Source organism: Nansenia antarctica, assembly GCF_963989245.1.
Source record: "Nansenia antarctica genome assembly, chromosome: 7".
In the NCBI taxonomy this organism is placed as follows: Eukaryota; Metazoa; Chordata; class Actinopteri; order Argentiniformes; family Microstomatidae; genus Nansenia; species Nansenia antarctica.
In genome coordinates this window covers 30,317,952-30,337,880 of record NC_137677.1, presented here as the reverse complement: position 1 = coordinate 30,337,880, position 19,929 = coordinate 30,317,952, and the positions used below count along the sequence as shown (strand labels likewise).

The window sequence follows — 19,929 nt, the reverse complement described above, 5'->3', positions numbered from 1 at the left end:
CGTTTGTAACACTTGTAACACAGCGGAGGCCGGCCGGCAGAATGGAGGTAATCGGTCGGAATGGTCGAGGTGGAGAAGTCAAGATGCTTCTGTCAGAGGCCGACGGGCTGGCCTGCTGAGAACAGGAGAGAAAGGATATTTATATCTATATTGATATCTATGTTTGTATCTACATATTTATATATATATTTATATCTATGTTTATATTTATATATGTATATCTATATAGTTATATCTATATAGTTATATATTTATTTATATCTATGTTTATATTTATATATTATATCTATATATTTATATCTATGTTTATATCTATATAGTTATATGTATTTATATGTACTGTATATATATTTATATGTATATATTTATATGTATATATTTATATTTATATGTATATGTATATCTATATAGGCGATGAGACAAATTGGCAAAAAAAAAAGAGAAGAAAATAAACTAACTCGCCTCCATCTGATGTGATCCAGGAGCCTAAAGGTGATTTTAAAGTGAGACTATGTTGATACATACAACATGACGTCATCAGTTTATGTAGCCTGGAGACATTGGTGAGACGTCTGTCCTGGGGGGCTGGTGTATTAACCCCGGGGGGGGGGGGGGGGTCTGTCCTGGGGGGCTGGTGTATTAACCCCGGGGGGGGGGTATTTTTCTGCAGCAGGTTTACTAAAGAATCCACATAAATCCTCTAGGCCGGGAATGACAAATTATCTGGAGATTTGATATTTCCCAAATCAGCCGTCCGTCCCGCTAGTGTAGAACATGAACAGAGAGGGTTAGAGGGGTTAGGGGGCTGCAGGTCGCGAGGGAGACCGTATCCGGAACACCCGTGGACAGCGTGCTTCTGCAGACACAAGACGTCAAACTTCTATCATTCTAAAATTATAAATTAACAAGATTTACCTTTCTAACTGTTAGTCACAACACGTTAATGTGTGTGTGTGTGTGCGTGCATGTGCGTGTGTGTGAATCACACGAACGTCCGAACTGTGTCACCAAAAGATGACCGAATGTTTTTATTTATTATTATTTTATTATTATACATTTTTTTATTGCCTCATAGATCCATAGAAATGACGACAAATACCAGGAAACATCGGGAAAATAAAACATAACATCTATAGCTGTTTAACTTTTAATTAACTTTTAAAACCTTAGGGTAAATTATATTTATTATTAGGATATATAATTGTAACATTGATATTACAAAAAGCTAATTAAAAAGCTGACAGAAACCCCCCAAAACCAATGCTGACGACAGTAATGTTGATAATAATTAATCATAATAATAATAATAATAATAGTGTAGATATTGATAACAGTGACAGCAGCCTCTTTCTCCGTCGGCTGAAAGCTGAAGGTCTGTTACGTCACAGCGCTGTCACCTTCATAACCTACCTAACTACCTACCCTGTAACCTACCATAACTACCTACCCTGTAACCTACCATAACTACCTACCCTGTAACCTACCATAACTACCCACCCTGTAACCTACCATAACTACCTACCCTGTAACCTACCATAACTACCTACCCTGTAACCTACCATAACTACCTACCCTGTAACCTACCATAACTACCTACCCTGTAACCTACCATAACTAGATGATTGTGTTATAAACCAGACATAACCAGGTGTGATTGAGGGTGACGTCAGCGACTACCTCTGTGTTTTAATTACCCTGATCACCCGTAGCCATGACTACCCTGATCACCTGTAGCCATGACTACCCATGTCACCTATAGCCATGACTACACTGGTCACCTGTAGCCATGACTACCCTGGTCACCTGTTGCCATGACTACCCTTGTCACCTGTAGCCATGACTACCCTGGTCACCTGTAGCCATGACTACCCTAACCCGTCTTTACGCGACCAACACGTTACCATAATAATATACATCATCTCTGATATTACCTAATACAATTATTATTATATATTATGGACTGCACTTATATAGCATTTTTTGCTGCTCCAAAGCAGCCTCTCATTCACACACCAATGGCGGCAAGCTGCCATGCAAGGCGCTGGCCCGCTCACTGAGAGCAATTTTGGGGTTCAGTGTCTCATATTACTATATATTATATAGTTATTATTATTCTATGAGGCTCCAGCATTAGGTCAGACCAGGGTCACTGCTGTATGACTGCTGTTTTTATCTTCTCCTAGATCCTCCCTGCCCGCTGTGGAGGAGGAGGAGGGGGGGGGGGGGAGGAGGTTGAGGAGGTGGAGGAGAGGAGGAGGAGGTGGACTCTCAAACAGCCGCAGGAAGCTTTGTTCCTGGCCAGTCAACCTGAACAGCAGCAAAAGCAGAACACCGCCGCCTCCTAGAGGCCACAGGCAGCAGCTGCAGGTTCACCAGCCTGAACCACAACAGAGACTCTTCCTGCTGCTCTGCTGGTTGATGTCTGTCTGTCTCACTGCCATGGTTACCATGGAGACTACCAGATATACACCACCTGACCATCCCCACGGTTACCATGGTTACCACAAGATTACACACCGTGCTGGACAGTAACCGTGCCAACTGTTGCCACCTTGGTAACACGGGTCACAACTCAACTGAGAGAACCGACAGTTGGCAGATAATATAATAATATAATATTCACAGATTCTGCTGAGACGTCAATTCGGTCTGACGTCAAACGTGACGTTTAGCAATTTCCGGGTCAAAACCAGAAATTCCCTGCACCAGAGTACCAGTGTACTAAAGCACCAGAGTACCAGTGTACTAAAGCACCAGAGTACCAGTCTACTAAAGCACCAGAGTACCAGTGTACTAGAGCACCAGAGTACCAGTCTACTAAAGCACCAGAGTACCAGTGTACTAGAGTACCAGTGTACTAAAGCACCAGAGTACCAGAGTACCAGTGTACTAAAGCACCAGAGTACCAGTGTACTACAGCGGTAGAATGACAGTTCAATCGTTTTTTAGACTGGGATCTATTCATACAACAAGGGACACAGCAGCACTTTCCCGTTTTTCCCATTGTCAGCGTCTTTGAGCCTCGGAAAAGCGCTATACAAATATAATGAATTATTATTATTACTGAGGCATTTCGAAGACAGCGCCTCAGCCAACGTTGGACCCGGAAACACGTCACCATTTAACAACCAATACAGCAGAACATGACAGCAGAACAACCATGAGACTGCAGCTGGACTCAGACAAGGAGACGCGTTTAAACACTCAGATTTATTTACCAAAAATACAAAAAAACAGTAAAATCAGCGTATGTACACAAACACTTTTAAAATAGAATATTTATGATACAACATATGTACAGCTGTGGAGGCTGGGGGCAGGGCCTATCTGGAGCGCTTGTCTCTGATGGTGTAGTGGAGGACCAATGGCTGAGCCTGGAGACACAAAAACAACCAATCAGATATCAGATCAGTGCGAGGTCAGCCTGTGTTGTTTCCTCATCAATAACCAGTGTTTCCTCTATATGCATTGATTCGTGGCGGGCCGCCACAAATACATTTTCTCCGCCACCAATTGATTCAGTCCACTTTGATTCAGGCTGCGCAACGAGCAAGGTATTATGACCGGAGAACAGAAAAAAAGATTGAAGCTAGATTTAGGCCGCTTTCAGACCTACATTTCGTTCCGATTTAGGGTGTAGTAAATTACAATATGTTACAATTAACCTCGTCTTGGTTTGTGTTCGCGAGGTGACACGCTTGCAAAAGAGTTTTGTGACTGGTCAGAATTCAGCGGGACATTTGGATTTCAGGAACTCACTCACTCTCTCTCTCCCTTTAATCCCGTATCCAAATCGAAAATGCAACATCAGCGACGACTGTGGGTTATTGCATTTACTGCTGTTCTCTGGTTCATGTTCTTATACCAGTGCTCACTATAGAGTATTTTAAATGAACATTCGAAAACTGCCCACCCCGCCACTAATGTGAAAAATCCTGGAGGAAACACTGAATAACCCTGGAGAGTCTGCAGCAACATCCACCTTCACGTGTTCTATGAGACACGCTGTCTCTGTTGGCCCACAATGCACCACGGTTTCAACATGAAAAGGTTCTGTAGCAAAACAACAACAACAAGTTGCTTCTCTGCAGCTCCCAGGGCGTTAGAACACGACGTGAGATTAACATGTCTGCTTATCGCTGCAGAATATTCCACATTTCTATGTTGAGGAGTGTCAGTGTGAGTCTGCCAAGCCAACCCCGACCACAGACGGGCTGTTTGAAGTGTGAAGGAATGTGCTGGCGGCCGCCTGGGGAGGGGCGGGGCCTGAGCTGACGGTACCTTGCCAAACCAGTGAGACAGCCACAAGCGCTTCATAGTCATGTGATCTGGGAGACTCTCGTTGTTAAACAACATCTGGACCTGAGGGGGGAGGAGGGAGAGGGGGAGGAGAGAAGGGGGAGGAAAGAGGGGGGAGGAGGGAGAACAACACAATGAGTACATGAGGAGACAAGGCTGGTGAGTCTGTGTGTAAGGGGGGGGGGGCTTAGAGCCGCTCTCTCATGTCACTCTACAACTGTTACAGTAACTATGGTAACTATGGTAACTATGGTGGATGTGTAACCAGGGGGAGAGGCTGACCTGGTGTTAGAGTATAGGAGAGAGAGAGACAGACAGAGAGAGAGAGACAGACAGACAGACAGAGAGAGAGAGACAGACAGACAGGGAAATGGACTGACTTATATACTGTATATGTTACGGTACATGTGGGAAAAAATTGGGTTAGGTGCTACGTCGACTTGGTACATGCTGGCATGTCTAACCCCAACCCTAATCCTAACCCTAATCCTAACCCTAACCCTACCCCTAACCCTAGCACCCTAGCACCTAACCCTAACCCTAGTTTTCCCACATGTACCGTATTCCCACATGTACCGTAACATATGTATTTACAGTGGGGAGAACAAGTATTTGATACACTGCTTGATTTTGCAGGTTTTCCCACTTAGAAAGAATGTAGAGGTCTGTAATTTTTATCATAGGTACACTTCAACAGTGAGAGACGGAATCTAAAACAAAAATCCAGAAAATCACATTGTATGACTTTTAAATAATTAATTTGCATTTTATTGTATGAAATAAGTATTTGATCACCTACCAACCAGTAATAATTCCGGCTCTCACAGACCTGTTAGTTTTTCTTTAAGAAGCCCTCCTATTCTCCACTCATTACCTGTATTAACTGTACCTGTTTGAACTCGTTACCTTTATAAAAGACACCTCTCCACACACTCAATCAATCAGACCCCAACCTCTCCACAATGGGCAAGACCAAAGAGCTTTCTAAGGACATCAGGGACAAAATTGTAGACCTGCACAAGGCTGGGATGGGCTACAGGACAATAGGGAAGCAGCTTGGTGAGAAGGCAACAACTGTTGGCGCAATTATTAGAAAATGGAAGAAATTTAAGATGACGGTCAATCTCCCTCGGTCTGGGGCTCCATGCAAGATCTCACCTCGTGGGGCATCAATGATCATAAGAAAGGTGAGGGATCAGCCCAGAACTACACGGCAGGACCTGGTCAATGACCTGAAGAAAGCTGGGACCACAGTCTCAAAGAAAACTATCAGTAACACACTACGCCGTCAGGGATTAAAATCCTGTAGCGCACGCAAGGTCCCCCTGCTCAAGCCAGCGCATGTCCAGGCCCGTCTGAGGTTTGCCAATGATCATCTGGATGATCCAGAGGAGGAATGGGAGAAGGTCATGTGGTCTGATGAGACCAAAATAGAGCTTTTTGGCATAAACTCCACTCGCCGTGTTTGGAGGAAGAAGAAGGATGAGTACAACCCCAAGAACACCATCCCAACCAAGAAGCATGGAGGTGGAAACATCATTCTTTGGGGATGCTTTTCTGCAAAGGGGACAGGACGAATGCACCGTATTGAGGGGAGGATGGATGGGGCCAAGTATCGCGAGATCTTGGCCAATAACCTCCTTCCCTCAGTAAGAGCATTGAAGATGGGTCGTGGCTGGGTCTTCCAGCATGACAACGACCCGAAACACACAGCCAGGGCAACTAAGGAGTGGCTCCGTAAGAAGCATCTCAAGGTCCTGGAGTGGCCTAGCCAGTCTCCAGACCTGAACCCAATAGAAAATCTTTGGAGGGAGCTGAAAGTCTGTGTTGCCCAGCGACAGCCCCGAAACCTGAAGGATCTGGAGAAGATCTGTATGGAGGAGTGGGCCCAAATCCCTGCTGCAGTGTGTGCAAACCTGGTCAAGAACTACAGGAAACGTCTGATCTCTGTAATTGCAAACAAAGGTTTCTTTACCAAATATTAAGTTCTGTTTTTCTGATGTATCAAATACTTATTTCATGCAATAAAATGTAAATTAATTACTTTAAAATCATACAATTTGATTTTCTGGATTTTTTTTTTTGGATTCTGTCTCACAGTTGAAGTGTACCTATGATAAAAATTACAGACCTCTACATTCTTTCTAAGTGGGAAAACGTGCAAAATCAGCAGTGTATCAAATACTTGTTCTCCCCACTGTATATATCTCCTTATTCCAAAGCGCTTTACAACACCTCTCATTCACACATTCACACATACATTCACACACACATTCACACACACATTCACACACCAATGGCGGCAAGCTACCATGCAAGGCGCCGGCCCGCTCACTAGGAGCAATTTGGGATTCAGTGTCTTGCCCAAGGACACCTCGACATGTGGCCAGCCGGGGCTCAAACCGCCGATCTGCCAACCTTGCGATCACTAGACACCGGCTCTACCTCCTGAGACACAGCCTCTACCTCCACCAGCCTCTACCTCCTGAGACACCAGCCTCTACCTCCTGTGACACAGCCTCTACCTCCTGAGACACAGCCTCTACCTCCTGAGACACAGCCTCTACCTCCTGAGACACAGCCTCTACCTCCTGAGACACAGCCTCTACCTCCTGAGACACAGCCTCTACCTCCTGAGCCACAGCCGCCCCCGGGGAGGTAGACAGACAGGTACCTGGTGCTTCTCTCAGGGTTTCCGTTAGAAAAATTTGCCGTCGGACATCGTGTCCGGGAAGAATTCGATTTACCGGACAAACGTGATATATTCCGGTCATCATATTAAAATATAATATTTTTTTTTTTTTCCAAAATCATATTTTTTTTTCTTCAAATCTAATATAGCTGTTTGTCGCGGTGATTACTGTTGTGTAGCGGCCTATATATGCCATTTAATGTCTTTCTCATCCGATACGATTAGATGCGAGCTATATAATAATATAACATGATTTGACGCATGCGCGCTATGCCATGCGTCAAATCCAGCGCTGAACGGGTCCAGCGCTGAACGGGCGCCTCACTGGGAACTGAACAGACAGCATCGATCAATGAACGGACTCCACATTACGTTAACTGAAGTTTGTTAAATTGTTTGGGATTAATGTGAGTTTTCTATTTTCTCTTTCCAGTTTTACCCTTTTTTTTTATTTTTATCAATAAAACAACGTCATTTCTATAACCAGGGGGGTGTTCCATCGACGTCGCTGGAGGAAAGTCTGGGCTTGTTTTGACAAGTCTCGCGAGATCTATCAAGATATGCCTGGATCTTTTTAAGAGTCTCGCGGGACTTGGCGAAGTAGGCCTAGGTTTTCCTTTGGCGACGTTGATAGAACACCCCCCAGGTCTCGCTGGTTGGGAAGGCATTTCGTTTAGCTGCCTGTCAAATCATACTTAGGGGATAGCCCTGTAAGCTCATACGGGTCTGTATGTCGTCCTGAAAACCGGCTGTTAGATCATATCGCTGAAGTTTGTCTCCATCTTAGTGTAAATGTTGTCCGTTTCGTTTGTTATCCTTGTTATTGTGCGATAAAGTTAAGGCTTTCCGCTTCGGGCCACCATTTTCAGCTGGGCACCGGACACACACACACTCGTGCACGCGCGGCACTGCCCGAGAGAGAAGGACCCGCCCCCTTTGGTTAGCCTATAGGCTGGCTGGAGGGGGCGGGTCCTTCTCTCTCGGGCAGTGTTGTGTGTGTGTGTTTGGTGCTCAGCTGAGAATGGTGGCCCAAAGCCAATTTGAATACAAAATGTGAACTTTAGCGAATTGTATTCAAATTGTGCTTAGAGGGAATTATTTTCACCGGAAATTTTGTCCGACGAGTTTTCAATTTGTCGGACTTCGACAAATTTTACCGGACAAAGTCCGGGAATTACCGGTTAACGGAAACCCTGGCTTCTCTACGTCCAGGCGGTGACAGACAGACAGATAGGCAGGCAGACAGACAGACAGGTACCTGGTGCTTCTCTACGTCCAGGCGGTGACAGACAGATAGACAGACACAGACAGACAGGCAGACAGACAGACAGGCAGACAGACAGGTACCTGGTGCTTCTCTACGTCCAGGCGGTGACAGAGGACAGACAGACAGACACAGACAGACAAACAGACAGACAGATACCTGGTGTTTCTCTACGTCCAGACGGTAACAGAGGACAGACAGACAGACACAGACAGACAGACAGGCAGGCAGGCAGACAGACAGGTACCTGGTGTTTCTCTACATCCAGGCGGTGACAGAGGACAGACAGACAGACAGACACCTGGTGTTTCTCTACGTCCAGACGGTGACAGAGGACAGACAGACAGACAGGCAGGCAGGCAGGCAGGCAGGCAGACAGACAGGCAGACAGGCAGGTACCTGGTGTTTCTCTACGTCCAGACGGTGACAGAGGACAGACAGACAGACAGACAGATACCTGGTGTTTCTCTACGTCCAGACGGTGACAGAGGACCCTCCTCAGGTGTCGGACCTCGGCTCTGACGGAGCAGCGCACAAACTTCTGCTGTAGACACACGTTACACCCTGGTTACAACCTGGTTACAACCTGTGTAGGAGCCATTTTAGTCCGACATGTTATTTATGTTAATCTTCTAATATGAATTTTGAATTATTGATTTATGATATTGATTGCTTTAATTTAATTATGATAATATTTGCTTCCTAGTCTATATTCCCTATTTTATGTTATCGAGATTGTTCCTTATGGTCATTCCCCCCTGGTGGTTGGGATGAATGAATATTGGGGATATAAGGGAACAGGAAGGGGATGGTTAATTGGGAGCAAACAAAGTTTCAACTACAGTTTTGTAGACAGTTCAGGTTGTGAACAGTTGAATAGTAATGGACAGTTTTGTGGACAGCTATAGACTTTGCTGACAGGATCGTTAATGATGGTCTATGCTGATGGAGATTTTGAGTAAATAAAAGAATGTGTTTATTTTTATACACGCGTCACTCTGCCTTTTTTGGAAACTGTTTGTTGGAACCTACGACTCACCCAATGTAGAGTCTATTTGGATTATTAAGAAGCCTCTACAACCTGGTTAAAACCACGTTACAACCTGGTTACAACCATGTTACACCCTGGTTACAACCTGGTTACACCCTGGTTACAACCTGGTTACAAGCATGTTACAACTGTGTTACAACTTGGTTACAACCCCTACACAACATGTGTTCTAACCCTAACCCAGGGCTCGACATTAAGGCTTGTCCGCTAGTCCGGGACAAGTACATTTTATGTTCGGACAAGTGGACTTCCTCCTGCAGTTGTCCGATGGACAAGTCAAAACAAAAAAAGAAATCAATATGTATTAATATCTGCAAACATGAATTCCTCCTTCCGATCTGATAGAAGAAAAAAAATAGCAAGCAAAGCGATGCCGCGCCTCATTCTCGCTATTTCAGTCTCTCGTAGTTCGTTATCGTCATAGTTCGTAAATTCGCTCAGAGCGCCAGAGCGCACACTGCGTTCAACGTCATAAAGACGTGATTGGACAAAAGGCATTCCATGAGTGCTGATCAGATTCCAGAGCGAGTTTACGAACGCAGCCATAGTGTTGTGGGTCTCCTGTCACTAGTGCCATTCACGTGAATGCGTATTCGCTTCTTCTCAATGCCGCTTATTTTCATGTAGTTCGATGCGATCGTATATTTAAGCAATAGCTCACGACAGGCCGTGGTATATGCTTATTATATCACAGCTAAGGGGCGTTGTTCGGCCCGACGCGAAGCGGAGGGACGGCAACCCCCTTAGCTGTGATATAATAAGCATATACCACTGGCCTGAAGTGAGCTATTGCTTTTATAAAACGGTTACCAACACTGTCAATATGAATTAGAAAAGCACACTCAAATTCAAATAGTTTTTATTCGTAATTAATCATCTTAAATAGTTCCCCTCAAATAAAATAGTTCCTCTTATTGCAGTTGGTCGCTAAGCAACAACACTAACATTATTTTTCATTAACCTAGGCTACTAGCATTGTAGATTTCATAGGAATTTAGCATTTATTTACACAATTTCATTATTTGCATCTATTTATTTACATTAATTTGGATGTCTCCGTTGATTGTACACCCACTAAAAAAACTGTCAACGCGCGGCTGTAGTGGACGCAGGCAGGGCACTCCGAAAACGTCGAGACACATTTTCAAACAGGCTTTATTTTGATAAACAGACCACATATTGGGAATCTACATGGTTACTTTGCGTAGGATTTTTATTTTTATTTATTTTTAAGTTGATAAAATGTCCTTGCGATTGAATTAAAAGTCTGTTATATTTGGAATGTTGACCGTGAAACAGGCGTATTCATTTCGAACTGTGATGAGGCTCTACTAATCGTAGCTGTGGTATACGCTCAATATACCACGGCTATGAACCAATCAGATTGCTTGATTTCACCCATCCGTTTTATAATTTAGGTTTGAAGTTTTAAGACCAGCACATCGCAATACGAACTTCAGAATGACACTAATTATAGATTTCTCAATTTGAATATAGGATAGGCTACTATCCAAAAGCTAGCAAATAAGATTGCTTCCATTGGGGAGAGACTATAGTTACAAACATTTTTTGTAAATATTCCTAGATATTCATCCCTTTTGTGGCCAATCTTAATCTAAAAGGGTTAGGGTTAGGGGTTACGTTTTTAAATAATTACAAAACATCATTATCAAATCAATAGTAGTCAAATGTGTTATTTGCATACACATACACTCACTGGCCACTTCATTAGGCACACCTTGGGGTTGGACCCCCTCTTTTGCCTTCAGAACTGCCTTAATTCTTCGTGGCATAGATTCAACAAGGTGCTGGAAACATTCCTCAGAGATTTTGGTCCATATTGACACTATACTATCACGCATCAGCCCGTCTGGCACCAACAACCATGCCAGGTTCAAAGTCACTTAAATCACCTTTATTTCCCATTCTGATGCTGGTTTGAACTTCAGCAGATCGTCTTGACCATGTCTACATGCCTAAATGCATTGAGTTGCTGCCACATGATTGGCTGATTAGATATTTGCATTAACAAGCAGTTGAAAAGGTGTACCTAATGAAGTGGCCGGTGAGAGTATAATATATTATTATTCATATTATTGCTTTTTAAAAATCTTTGGATTTGGACAAGTAACTTGAGCTCTCGGACAAGTAAAAGATAAGTTCACTTGTCCGAAGGACAAGTACCTGAAAAAGCTTAATGTCAAGCCCTGCTAACCCTACACAACATGTCTGTTCCAACCCTAACCCTTACACAACATGTGTTCTAACCCTAACCCTTACACAACATGTGTTCTAACCCTAACCCTTACACAACATGTGTTCTAACCCTAACCCTTACACAACATGTCTGTTCTAACCCTAACCCTACACTTTTTTTTTTTCCATTCAAACCTTTATTTAAACTCGTAAGTTACTGAGGTTGCCCTCATTTACAGTAGCAACGAGTGAATAAAAGAGAACCAACAATATAAGTCATAAACAGAATAGTCATTAAACCAAAATATAAAACAAACAAAAAACATTACTAAGAAATGTACAACATAATTTAAAAACAGTTACAAGAAGTGACACAGAGGGGGAAAACCAAGTTCTTAAAATCATTGAGTGATGACATGTGTTCTAACCCTAACCCTTACACAACATGTCTGTTCTAACCCTAACCCTTACACAACATGTCTGTTCTAACCCTAACCCTTACACAACATGTGTTCTAACCCTAACCCTTACACAACATGTCTGTTCTAACCCTAACCCTTACACAACATGTCTGTTCTAACCCTAACCCTTACACAACATGTGTTCTAACCCTAACCCTTACACAACATGTCTGTTCTAACCCTAACCCTTACACAACATGTGTTCTTACCCTAACCCTACACAACATGTCTGTTCTAACCCTAACACAACATGTGTTCTAACCCTAACCCTTACACAACATGTCTGTTCTAACACTAACCCTAACACAACATGTGTTCTAACCCTAACCCTTACACAACATGTCTGTTCTAACACTAACCCTACACAACATGTCTGTTCCAACCCTAACCCTTACACAACATGTCTGTTCCAACCCTAACCCTTACACAACATGTCTGTTCCAACCCTAACCCTTACACAACATGTCTGTTCTAACCCTAACCCTCACACAACATGTCTGTTCTAACCCTAACCCTTACACAACATGTCTGTTCTAACCCTAAACAACATGTCTGTTCTAACCCCAACCCTTACACAACATGTCTGTTCGAACCCTAACCCTTACACAACATGTCTGTTCTAACCCTAACCCTTACACAACATGTCTGTTCTAACCCTAACCCTTACACAACATGTCTGTTCTAACCCTAACCTTTACACAACATGTGTTCTAACCCTAACCCTTACACAACATGTGTTCTAACTAGGGGTGCAACGGTTCAGTTGGCCCACGGTTCGGTACGGTTCGGTATTTTGGGTCACGGTTTTCGGTACGGTTCGGTTCAGAAACAAACGTTCCAGACCAACTCGACCTCTGACCAAAGGCCGCGTTCGAGGCATTCACGTGGACGCTCCGGCGCTCTCAGAGCTAATTTACGAACGCGGCCAAATTGATCTTCTCGCCATAAAGCTTAAGCGTACAGTGGGCTTCCTGTATAGATTTAAATCGTGCTTTTCCTTGGCTTCCAGAAAACGTCTTGTCTCCGCCCTTTTCCTTTCACAATTGGATTATGGTGATACAGTATATAGGTTTGCTTCTCTGTCCACTTTATCCAAGCTAGACCCCCTGTATCATTCGGTTCTAAGATACATCACCAATAGTGCCTTCAGGACCCATCACTGTACACTGTATAGTCTGGTTGGATGGCCATCTCTTTCTGTCAGAAGGCTCCAACACTGGTACACTCTTGTGTTTAAAATCATCTCTGGCTTCTTAACGAATTATCTGGGCCTGAAGTTCATCCCTATACCGAGTGGCTCGGGTCTCAGGTCTCGTAGATGGCTACAATACAAGGTGCCACTTATCATGAACAATGTTGGAAGGGCAAGCTTGTCTTATTATGGCCCTTGGTCTTGGAATGACCTACAGACTACTTTTAAATTAGAGGCCCTTATTTCCATAAGTATCTTAAAGCGTAGATTAAAGGATGTGGTCACCGCTCGCTGTACCTGCTTTGGTTAGACTTCTCAATGTTTTAATCACCTTGTAAATACCCCTACCATTGTTTGTCTATTGTATTGTTGCCACTGTCTTATGTCCTGTCTTGTTATCTGAACTGTTTTTTTAAGCTACTATTTTGACCCTGTCTTGGCCAGGTCTCTCTTGTAAAAGAGGTTTTAATCTCAATGTGACTTCCTGGTAAAAATAAAGGTAAAAAAAAAAAAAAGAAAAAAAAAAAAAACGAAAACGAAAACCGAAAACCGTCACGGTTCACTAGTGAATTGAGCCGTGGAACGCAAACCGTACCGTCCGTAAAAAAACCGAGAACCGTTGCACCCCTAGTTCTAACCCTAACCCTACACAACATGTGTTCTAACCCTAACCCAGGGCTCAACAGTGCGACTGTTTTGGTCGCATTTGCGAGTGAATATATTTCTGTGCGACTTGGAAATACATTCAATCGCACCAGTGCGACTAAAAGACTGCTGAACTACTGTCATGCGCAGTCAAACTTATGTGTATAAGCGATGAGGGAATGAAAACAGTGAACAGAAACGTGTGTCGCAGAAATGCTTCACGCGAGTCCTATATGCTCTTAAAACGCGCATAATGGGTATATGGGATACAGCTCTCATAGTTCGTAGCGCTGTGTTTTGTTAGCCGCTAGCTGTTAGCAGCGTTTGCTTCCAGTTTCATTACAAAGAGGTTAAACCTATATGTGCCTGACGTCTAACAACATTCAAATGACTCTAACTTCATATTTTTCCGGATTTCAATGTATGACACATCATTTGAAAGCTTATGATCCGTAGTTCCAATCCACAACACGTCACATTTGAAAGTGTTTATGTAATTTTTTTACATTTGAAAGTGTTTTGTTTATACAGTATATATTTATATTATACAACTTACCTATATTCTGGAATGTGTCTAAATGTTAAAGTTCCATAAGTATAAGCAAAATAAAGTAACAGTTTGTAAATAAATAGTAGCATTTAAAAAATAAAAAAAAGAACCGTGAACCGTGACCCAAAACCGAGGTTCATACCGAACCGTGGGCCAACTGAAATTAATATTCTCACTTCCCCTTTACATTGTGTGAGTCTCCATTTTTATTACGGCCAAGAGCCGGTTATGATCATTTTGATATGTTATGATTATGATAATTTGTTGTCGTTGTTGACAAAAATTGCGCAATTTTCATAGTGCTACTGAAATTCTTGGTGTGCTACTAAATTTTTCAACATGGTAGCACAGTGCTACCTGGGGAAAAGGTAAGCGTCAAGCCCTGCCCTAACCCAACATGTCTGTTCTAACCCTAGGTGTGTATTCAGGTCTGTGTTCAGGTGTGTGTTCAGGTCTGTGTTCAGGTGTGTGTTCAGGTGTGTGTTCAGGTGTGTGTTCAGGTCTGTGTTCAGGTGTTCAGGTCTGTGTTCAGGTGTGTGTTCAGGTGTGTTCAGGTCGTACCTGCAGGGTCAGCCTGGTCTTGTCCTTCCCTGAGAGAGAACAGCTGCAGAGAGAGAGACAGGTTAGTCTGAGAGAGAGAGACAGGTTAGACTGAGAGAGAGAGAGACAGACAGACAGACAGAGAAAGAGAGAGAGAGACAGAGACATACAGACAGAGACCGACAGACAGAGAGAGAGAGAGAGACAGAGAGAGAGAGACACACACACAGAGAGAGAGAGAGACACAGACAGAGAGAGAGAGACAGAGAGAGAGAGAGACAGAGAGAGAGACAGAGACAGAGAGAGAATGACAGAGAGAGAGAGAGAGAGACAGAGAGAGAGACAGAGACGGAGAGAGAGAGAGAGACTGAGAGAGAGAGAGAGAGAGACCTCTACATCCAGCCTAGTTACCAGCCTATTTACAGCCTATTTACCAGCCTAGTTACCATAGTTACCTCTGCCTCTCCAGACACAGAGACACCTGCTCGTCGTATCTGTAGAAGTGGGCTTTGGAGTGGTCGAAGCTGCTGTAGGGCAGGCCTGGGGCGGAGGGGAGGCAGTCTGGTGGGAGGGGGGAGGGAGGGAGGGAGGGAGAGAGATAGAATAACACATTACTTCTAACTTGCACATTCCAATGTGAGGTTGTGGTTGTGTTATATTGAGGTTGAGAGGTTGTGGTTGTGTGATATTGAGGTTGAGAGGTGGTGGTTATGTATATTGAGGTTGAGAGGTGGTGGTTGTGTTATATTGAGGTTGAGAGGTGGTGGTTGTGTTATATTGAGGTTGTGTTATATTGGGGTTGAGAGGTTGTGGTTGTGTTATATTGAGGTTGAGAGGTGGTGGTTGTGTTATATTGAGGTTGAGAGGTGGTGGTTGTGTTATATTGAGGTTGTGGTTTAGTTATATTGAGGTTGTGGTTGTCTTATATTGAGGTTGAGAGGTGGTGGTTGTGTAACATTGAGGTTGAGGTTGTGTTATATTGAGGTTGTGGTTGTGTTATATTGAGGTTGAGAGGTGGTGGTTGTGTTATATTGAGGTTGAGAGGTTGTGGTTGTGTTATATTGAGGTTGTGGGGTGGTGGTTGTGTTATATTGAGGTTGTGAGGTGGTGGTTGTGTTATATTGAGGTTGTGGTTGTGTTATATTAAGGTTGAGGTTGTTTTATATTGAGGTTGAGAGGTGGTGGTTGTGTTATATTGAGGTTGTGGTTGTGTTATATTGAGGTTGAGAGTTTGTGGTTGTGTTATATTGAGGTTGTGGTTGTGTTATATTGAGGTGGTGGTTGTGTTATATTGAGGTTGTGGTTGTGTTATATTGAGGTTGTGGTTGTGTTATATTGAGGTTGTGTTATATTGAGGTGGTGGTTGTGTTATATTGAGGTTGTGTTATATTGAGGTTGTGGTTGTGTTATATTGAGGTTGTGTTATATTGACGTGGTGGTTTTGTTATATTGAGGTTGTGGTTGTGTTATATTGAGCAGTGTTTCCTCTATATGCATTTATTGGTGGCGGGCCGCCACGAATGAATTTCCTCCGCCACTAATTGATTCAGTACACACAAAAAAAAAAGATATAATAATAATAATAAAAAAATCCACCTCTGAACATTTTAGCTGATTAAAATATATCTGATCCTAGATCAGCGCTATAATGGATGTTGACTAAAAGTGCACCTAAATCCACGCCCATCTCTCTCTAACCGCTGATCCAAAATCAGATTAATTACATTAAACATTCAGTTGACGACGTGACACAAGGGCTACTCCTGATTGGTCTAAATGTGAACCGGCATGAGAACCGTGCAGACTCAACCATCCCTGCTCAGCAGTCTTACCTGCCGAAATGCTCGGGCGCCTGTGTTTTCTCCTCGCAAATAACGGGCTAAAAGTCACCGGTAGTACCATCTAAAAGATACAAAAAGCTGATCTAGCTAGCTAGGTGCACAAATAAGATATCACGTTAAATAACTTCGAAAAATTAAACGAAAACAGCGACAGATGGATGGATTTTTCAAGAAAAAATATGTCCCAGACACTTCAAACATTGCTGAAGCTAGCAGTGGCTATGAGCGATCCGAAACTGCATGAACGTTTATGGCGGGGTACCACCACCACCACCAGCTACAGCGGGAGAACAAGCAGCAGCTACTGTGCGCTGTGGTATGTACACCAACATATATTACTTTCGTTTGTTACTTTTATTTGGACTTTGGATTTTAAGACCACTTTAATTCATGAAAAGGTCCAGAGTTTCTTGTTGCAAACGGAGGAAGGACAAACAACAGGTGCGTTGAAACCAACACCCAATCATGCCAGGACGATGGCTAATTTGATAATTTTGATAGACATGATAGCCATCACATCTAGTTGAAAAACTGTCGCAAGTTGAAGAACTCGCGCAAGTTGGAAATACTCGGAAACTTTCGCCAAGTTGGACATACTTTTCCTGTTGTGTTTAAGGCTGCCACGATTAGTCGACTAGTCATGACGACGTTGACTACCAAAATCGTCGCCGACATATTTGGTAATCGCCGTAGTCGCATGTTTTTTTTTAGCTGAAATAAGCGTTTTTTTTTGCCTAGCACCAGGGGAGCCCCCCCTCCCAAATTTCGTTGTTTGGTACCTGTACTATATCAATGACAATAAAGACCATTCATTTCATTCGATAAGCATTCGTTTTTCTTCCCTGAAGCTGCCACTGGCTAGCGTCTCCCAGTGTCTTTGATGTACATGCGCAGTGTCGGTCATCCGGGGCACACGTGACTTCCCCGGAAAAACAAACAGAGAAATGTCTTCCTGTCCTCGTACCTCTAAAGTGTGGGAGCATTTCAACCACAACGTTGAAAAAAAGAATGTAAAATGTAAAATTTGCAAAGCTGAACTCGCTTATCATGGCAGCACGTCTATGATGCGCGAGCATCTAAAAAGGAAGCACGTTGTGGCAGATGACGAGGAAGACGATGGCTCGTCTCGGTAAGCTAGTTAGCTTGTTATTGGCTAACGATATCGTTACGTTAAAAGCCTTCTTACATTATTTTACGTTGTCATCAAAGCGATACTTATCAAATAGCTAAAAATGTTGTCTTAACGTTACAGTGCTAAGAAGGCGCGTTCTACTATGAGATGAGTGAAGCAAAGCAAAACTTTTGTACTCTGTACAAGTATTTACTTTTGTTTTTGTATTCTTTTGGTTGCCTAGTGCCTAGCCTACCTCATTTTACTCAGCAGTTTGCACCCTCTACTACTCTTTACATTACATTACATGCAAGTGATGCCAGAAATAAATCTGCAAAGTTCATTAAAATATCTATTTTTGAGTGAACAATCATTTTAATTGTCTTTATTTTTAGTTAGCACATGCCTACAACAACAACTAACAACTTCAAGCTAAATTTAGAAGCTGATTTAGAAGATGATAGCTAAATAAGAGCGATTGAGTAATTGTGCGATAAGCTGTAATTTATGATCCGATTAGTCGACTAATCGTTAAAATAATCGGTGACTAGTCGACTATGAAAATAATCGTTTGTGGCAGCCCTAGTTGTGTTTGAGAAGGAGCCAGACTGCTCGTTTGGAAGGACATTGGATCCGTGAGTAACGTAAAGCTTCAGAGCTGATGGATGGAAACCGGTATCACAAGTTTATATTCTGTATATATATATATTCAGGGCTTAAAGTGGGAAAAAAATCCTGTGCCTGAAACTTTTTCTTGGGGAGGGGGGTCACAGTTTGAGATATTGGGAGAGCGGGTACAGAAGACAGCTTCTTGTCTCAATGTTTAAATGCATTAATACTATTTTATAGTCAATACAAAATATATGTCTCAATGTTAAAATGCATTAATACTTTAAATGAATGTGCAACAATACTATGTGCAATATGACAACCCTTGTGTACATACGGTTCAGATATAGGAAAAGTTAGGATATTTATAGCATAGCATAGAGTACAGCACAGTGTTTTATTGTATAGTATAGTAGTATAGTAGATAGTGTACATAGCCTTTATTTATGTAAACCAGCTCTTTTCCCTTTTTTATTTTACCCTTGGCCCTCGTGTTTTTAGTCTTTTTCCAAGCACCAGGGGAGCCCCCCCTCCTAAATTTCGTTGTATGGTACCTGTACTGTATTACAGTTTTTCTCAATTGCTAAAACACATTTCACAAAACTTTCCTCCATTTTCCCCAAACTCTAAACACAACACACTTTTCTAAAGCTACATAAGCAAAACCACACCTTCTCTCTTCAAAACTCAAACTCAAACCATACCCCTAATCCTAACCCAGTGTTTCCTCTACATGCATTTCATCGTGGCGGTCCGCCACGATGGAATTTCCTCCGCCACCATGCAGATTTCTCAACCCAAAAAAAAAAAAAAGATTTAGGCCGCTTTTCAGACCTTCACAGCGCTAGACACACCCACAAGCGCGAAGCGACGCGCTTGCAAAACTGTTTTGTGATTCCTCATTTAAATTACGTTGTACCTGTTACAATGACAATAAAGATCATTCATCTTCATCAAGATGAGAGATGGAGCGATCCGCTCACACAGCTGTCCCGCATCCGCTAATCAGCGCAGCACCGAACCGCCGGGCTCGTTGAGCGGATGCGAGGCAGCTGTGCCCGGGACCGGCCACTTCACATAAAGGAAGGAAGGAAGGAAGGAAAGAAAGAAAGCCGTGCACAAACGAGAGCTAAGTCAGACCGGGACGCTGCCAGTATGTGTGAGAGCCGGACTGCCGGTGTGAACATTTGAACCGTGTCATTTTATTTAATGGACCATTTCGTTGTCTGGTACCTGTACTGTAGCAATGACAAATAAAGTCCATTCCATTCCATTCCAGAGAGGGACGGACGGACGGACTACCCTTGTTTTTAATTTACAGGAAAACATTTTATTTTCGAGTTTTGGCTGAAATGACGTCGTTGTTTTGAGCGCGCGTGCGCGTTTCATGCGCGTGCACGCGGAAAAATCGCGCGCGCGCGATGCGCGGTCAGCACTACCCGCCACCATGGTAAAAATTCCTGGAGGAAACACTGCTA

The 19,929-nt window shown here is 43.1% G+C and overlaps 1 protein-coding gene across 1 annotated transcript in view; it reads right to left on the bottom strand.

The window, feature by feature from the left end:
• Positions 1-3,246: 3,246 nt before the first annotated feature.
• Positions 3,247-19,929, bottom strand: part of pcgf1 (polycomb group ring finger 1) — a 34,867-nt gene continuing 18,184 nt past the window's right edge. The window contains exons 5-9 of the mRNA XM_080536467.1: positions 15,346-15,451; positions 14,912-14,954; positions 8,713-8,799; positions 4,282-4,362; positions 3,247-3,374 (exon numbers count right to left, since the gene is read on the bottom strand). Coding sequence (XP_080392593.1) covers positions 3,324-3,374; positions 4,282-4,362; positions 8,713-8,799; positions 14,912-14,954; positions 15,346-15,451 — 368 coding nt within the window. The 3' untranslated portion in view covers positions 3,247-3,323. The remainder of the gene's footprint in view (positions 3,375-4,281; positions 4,363-8,712; positions 8,800-14,911; positions 14,955-15,345; positions 15,452-19,929) is intronic.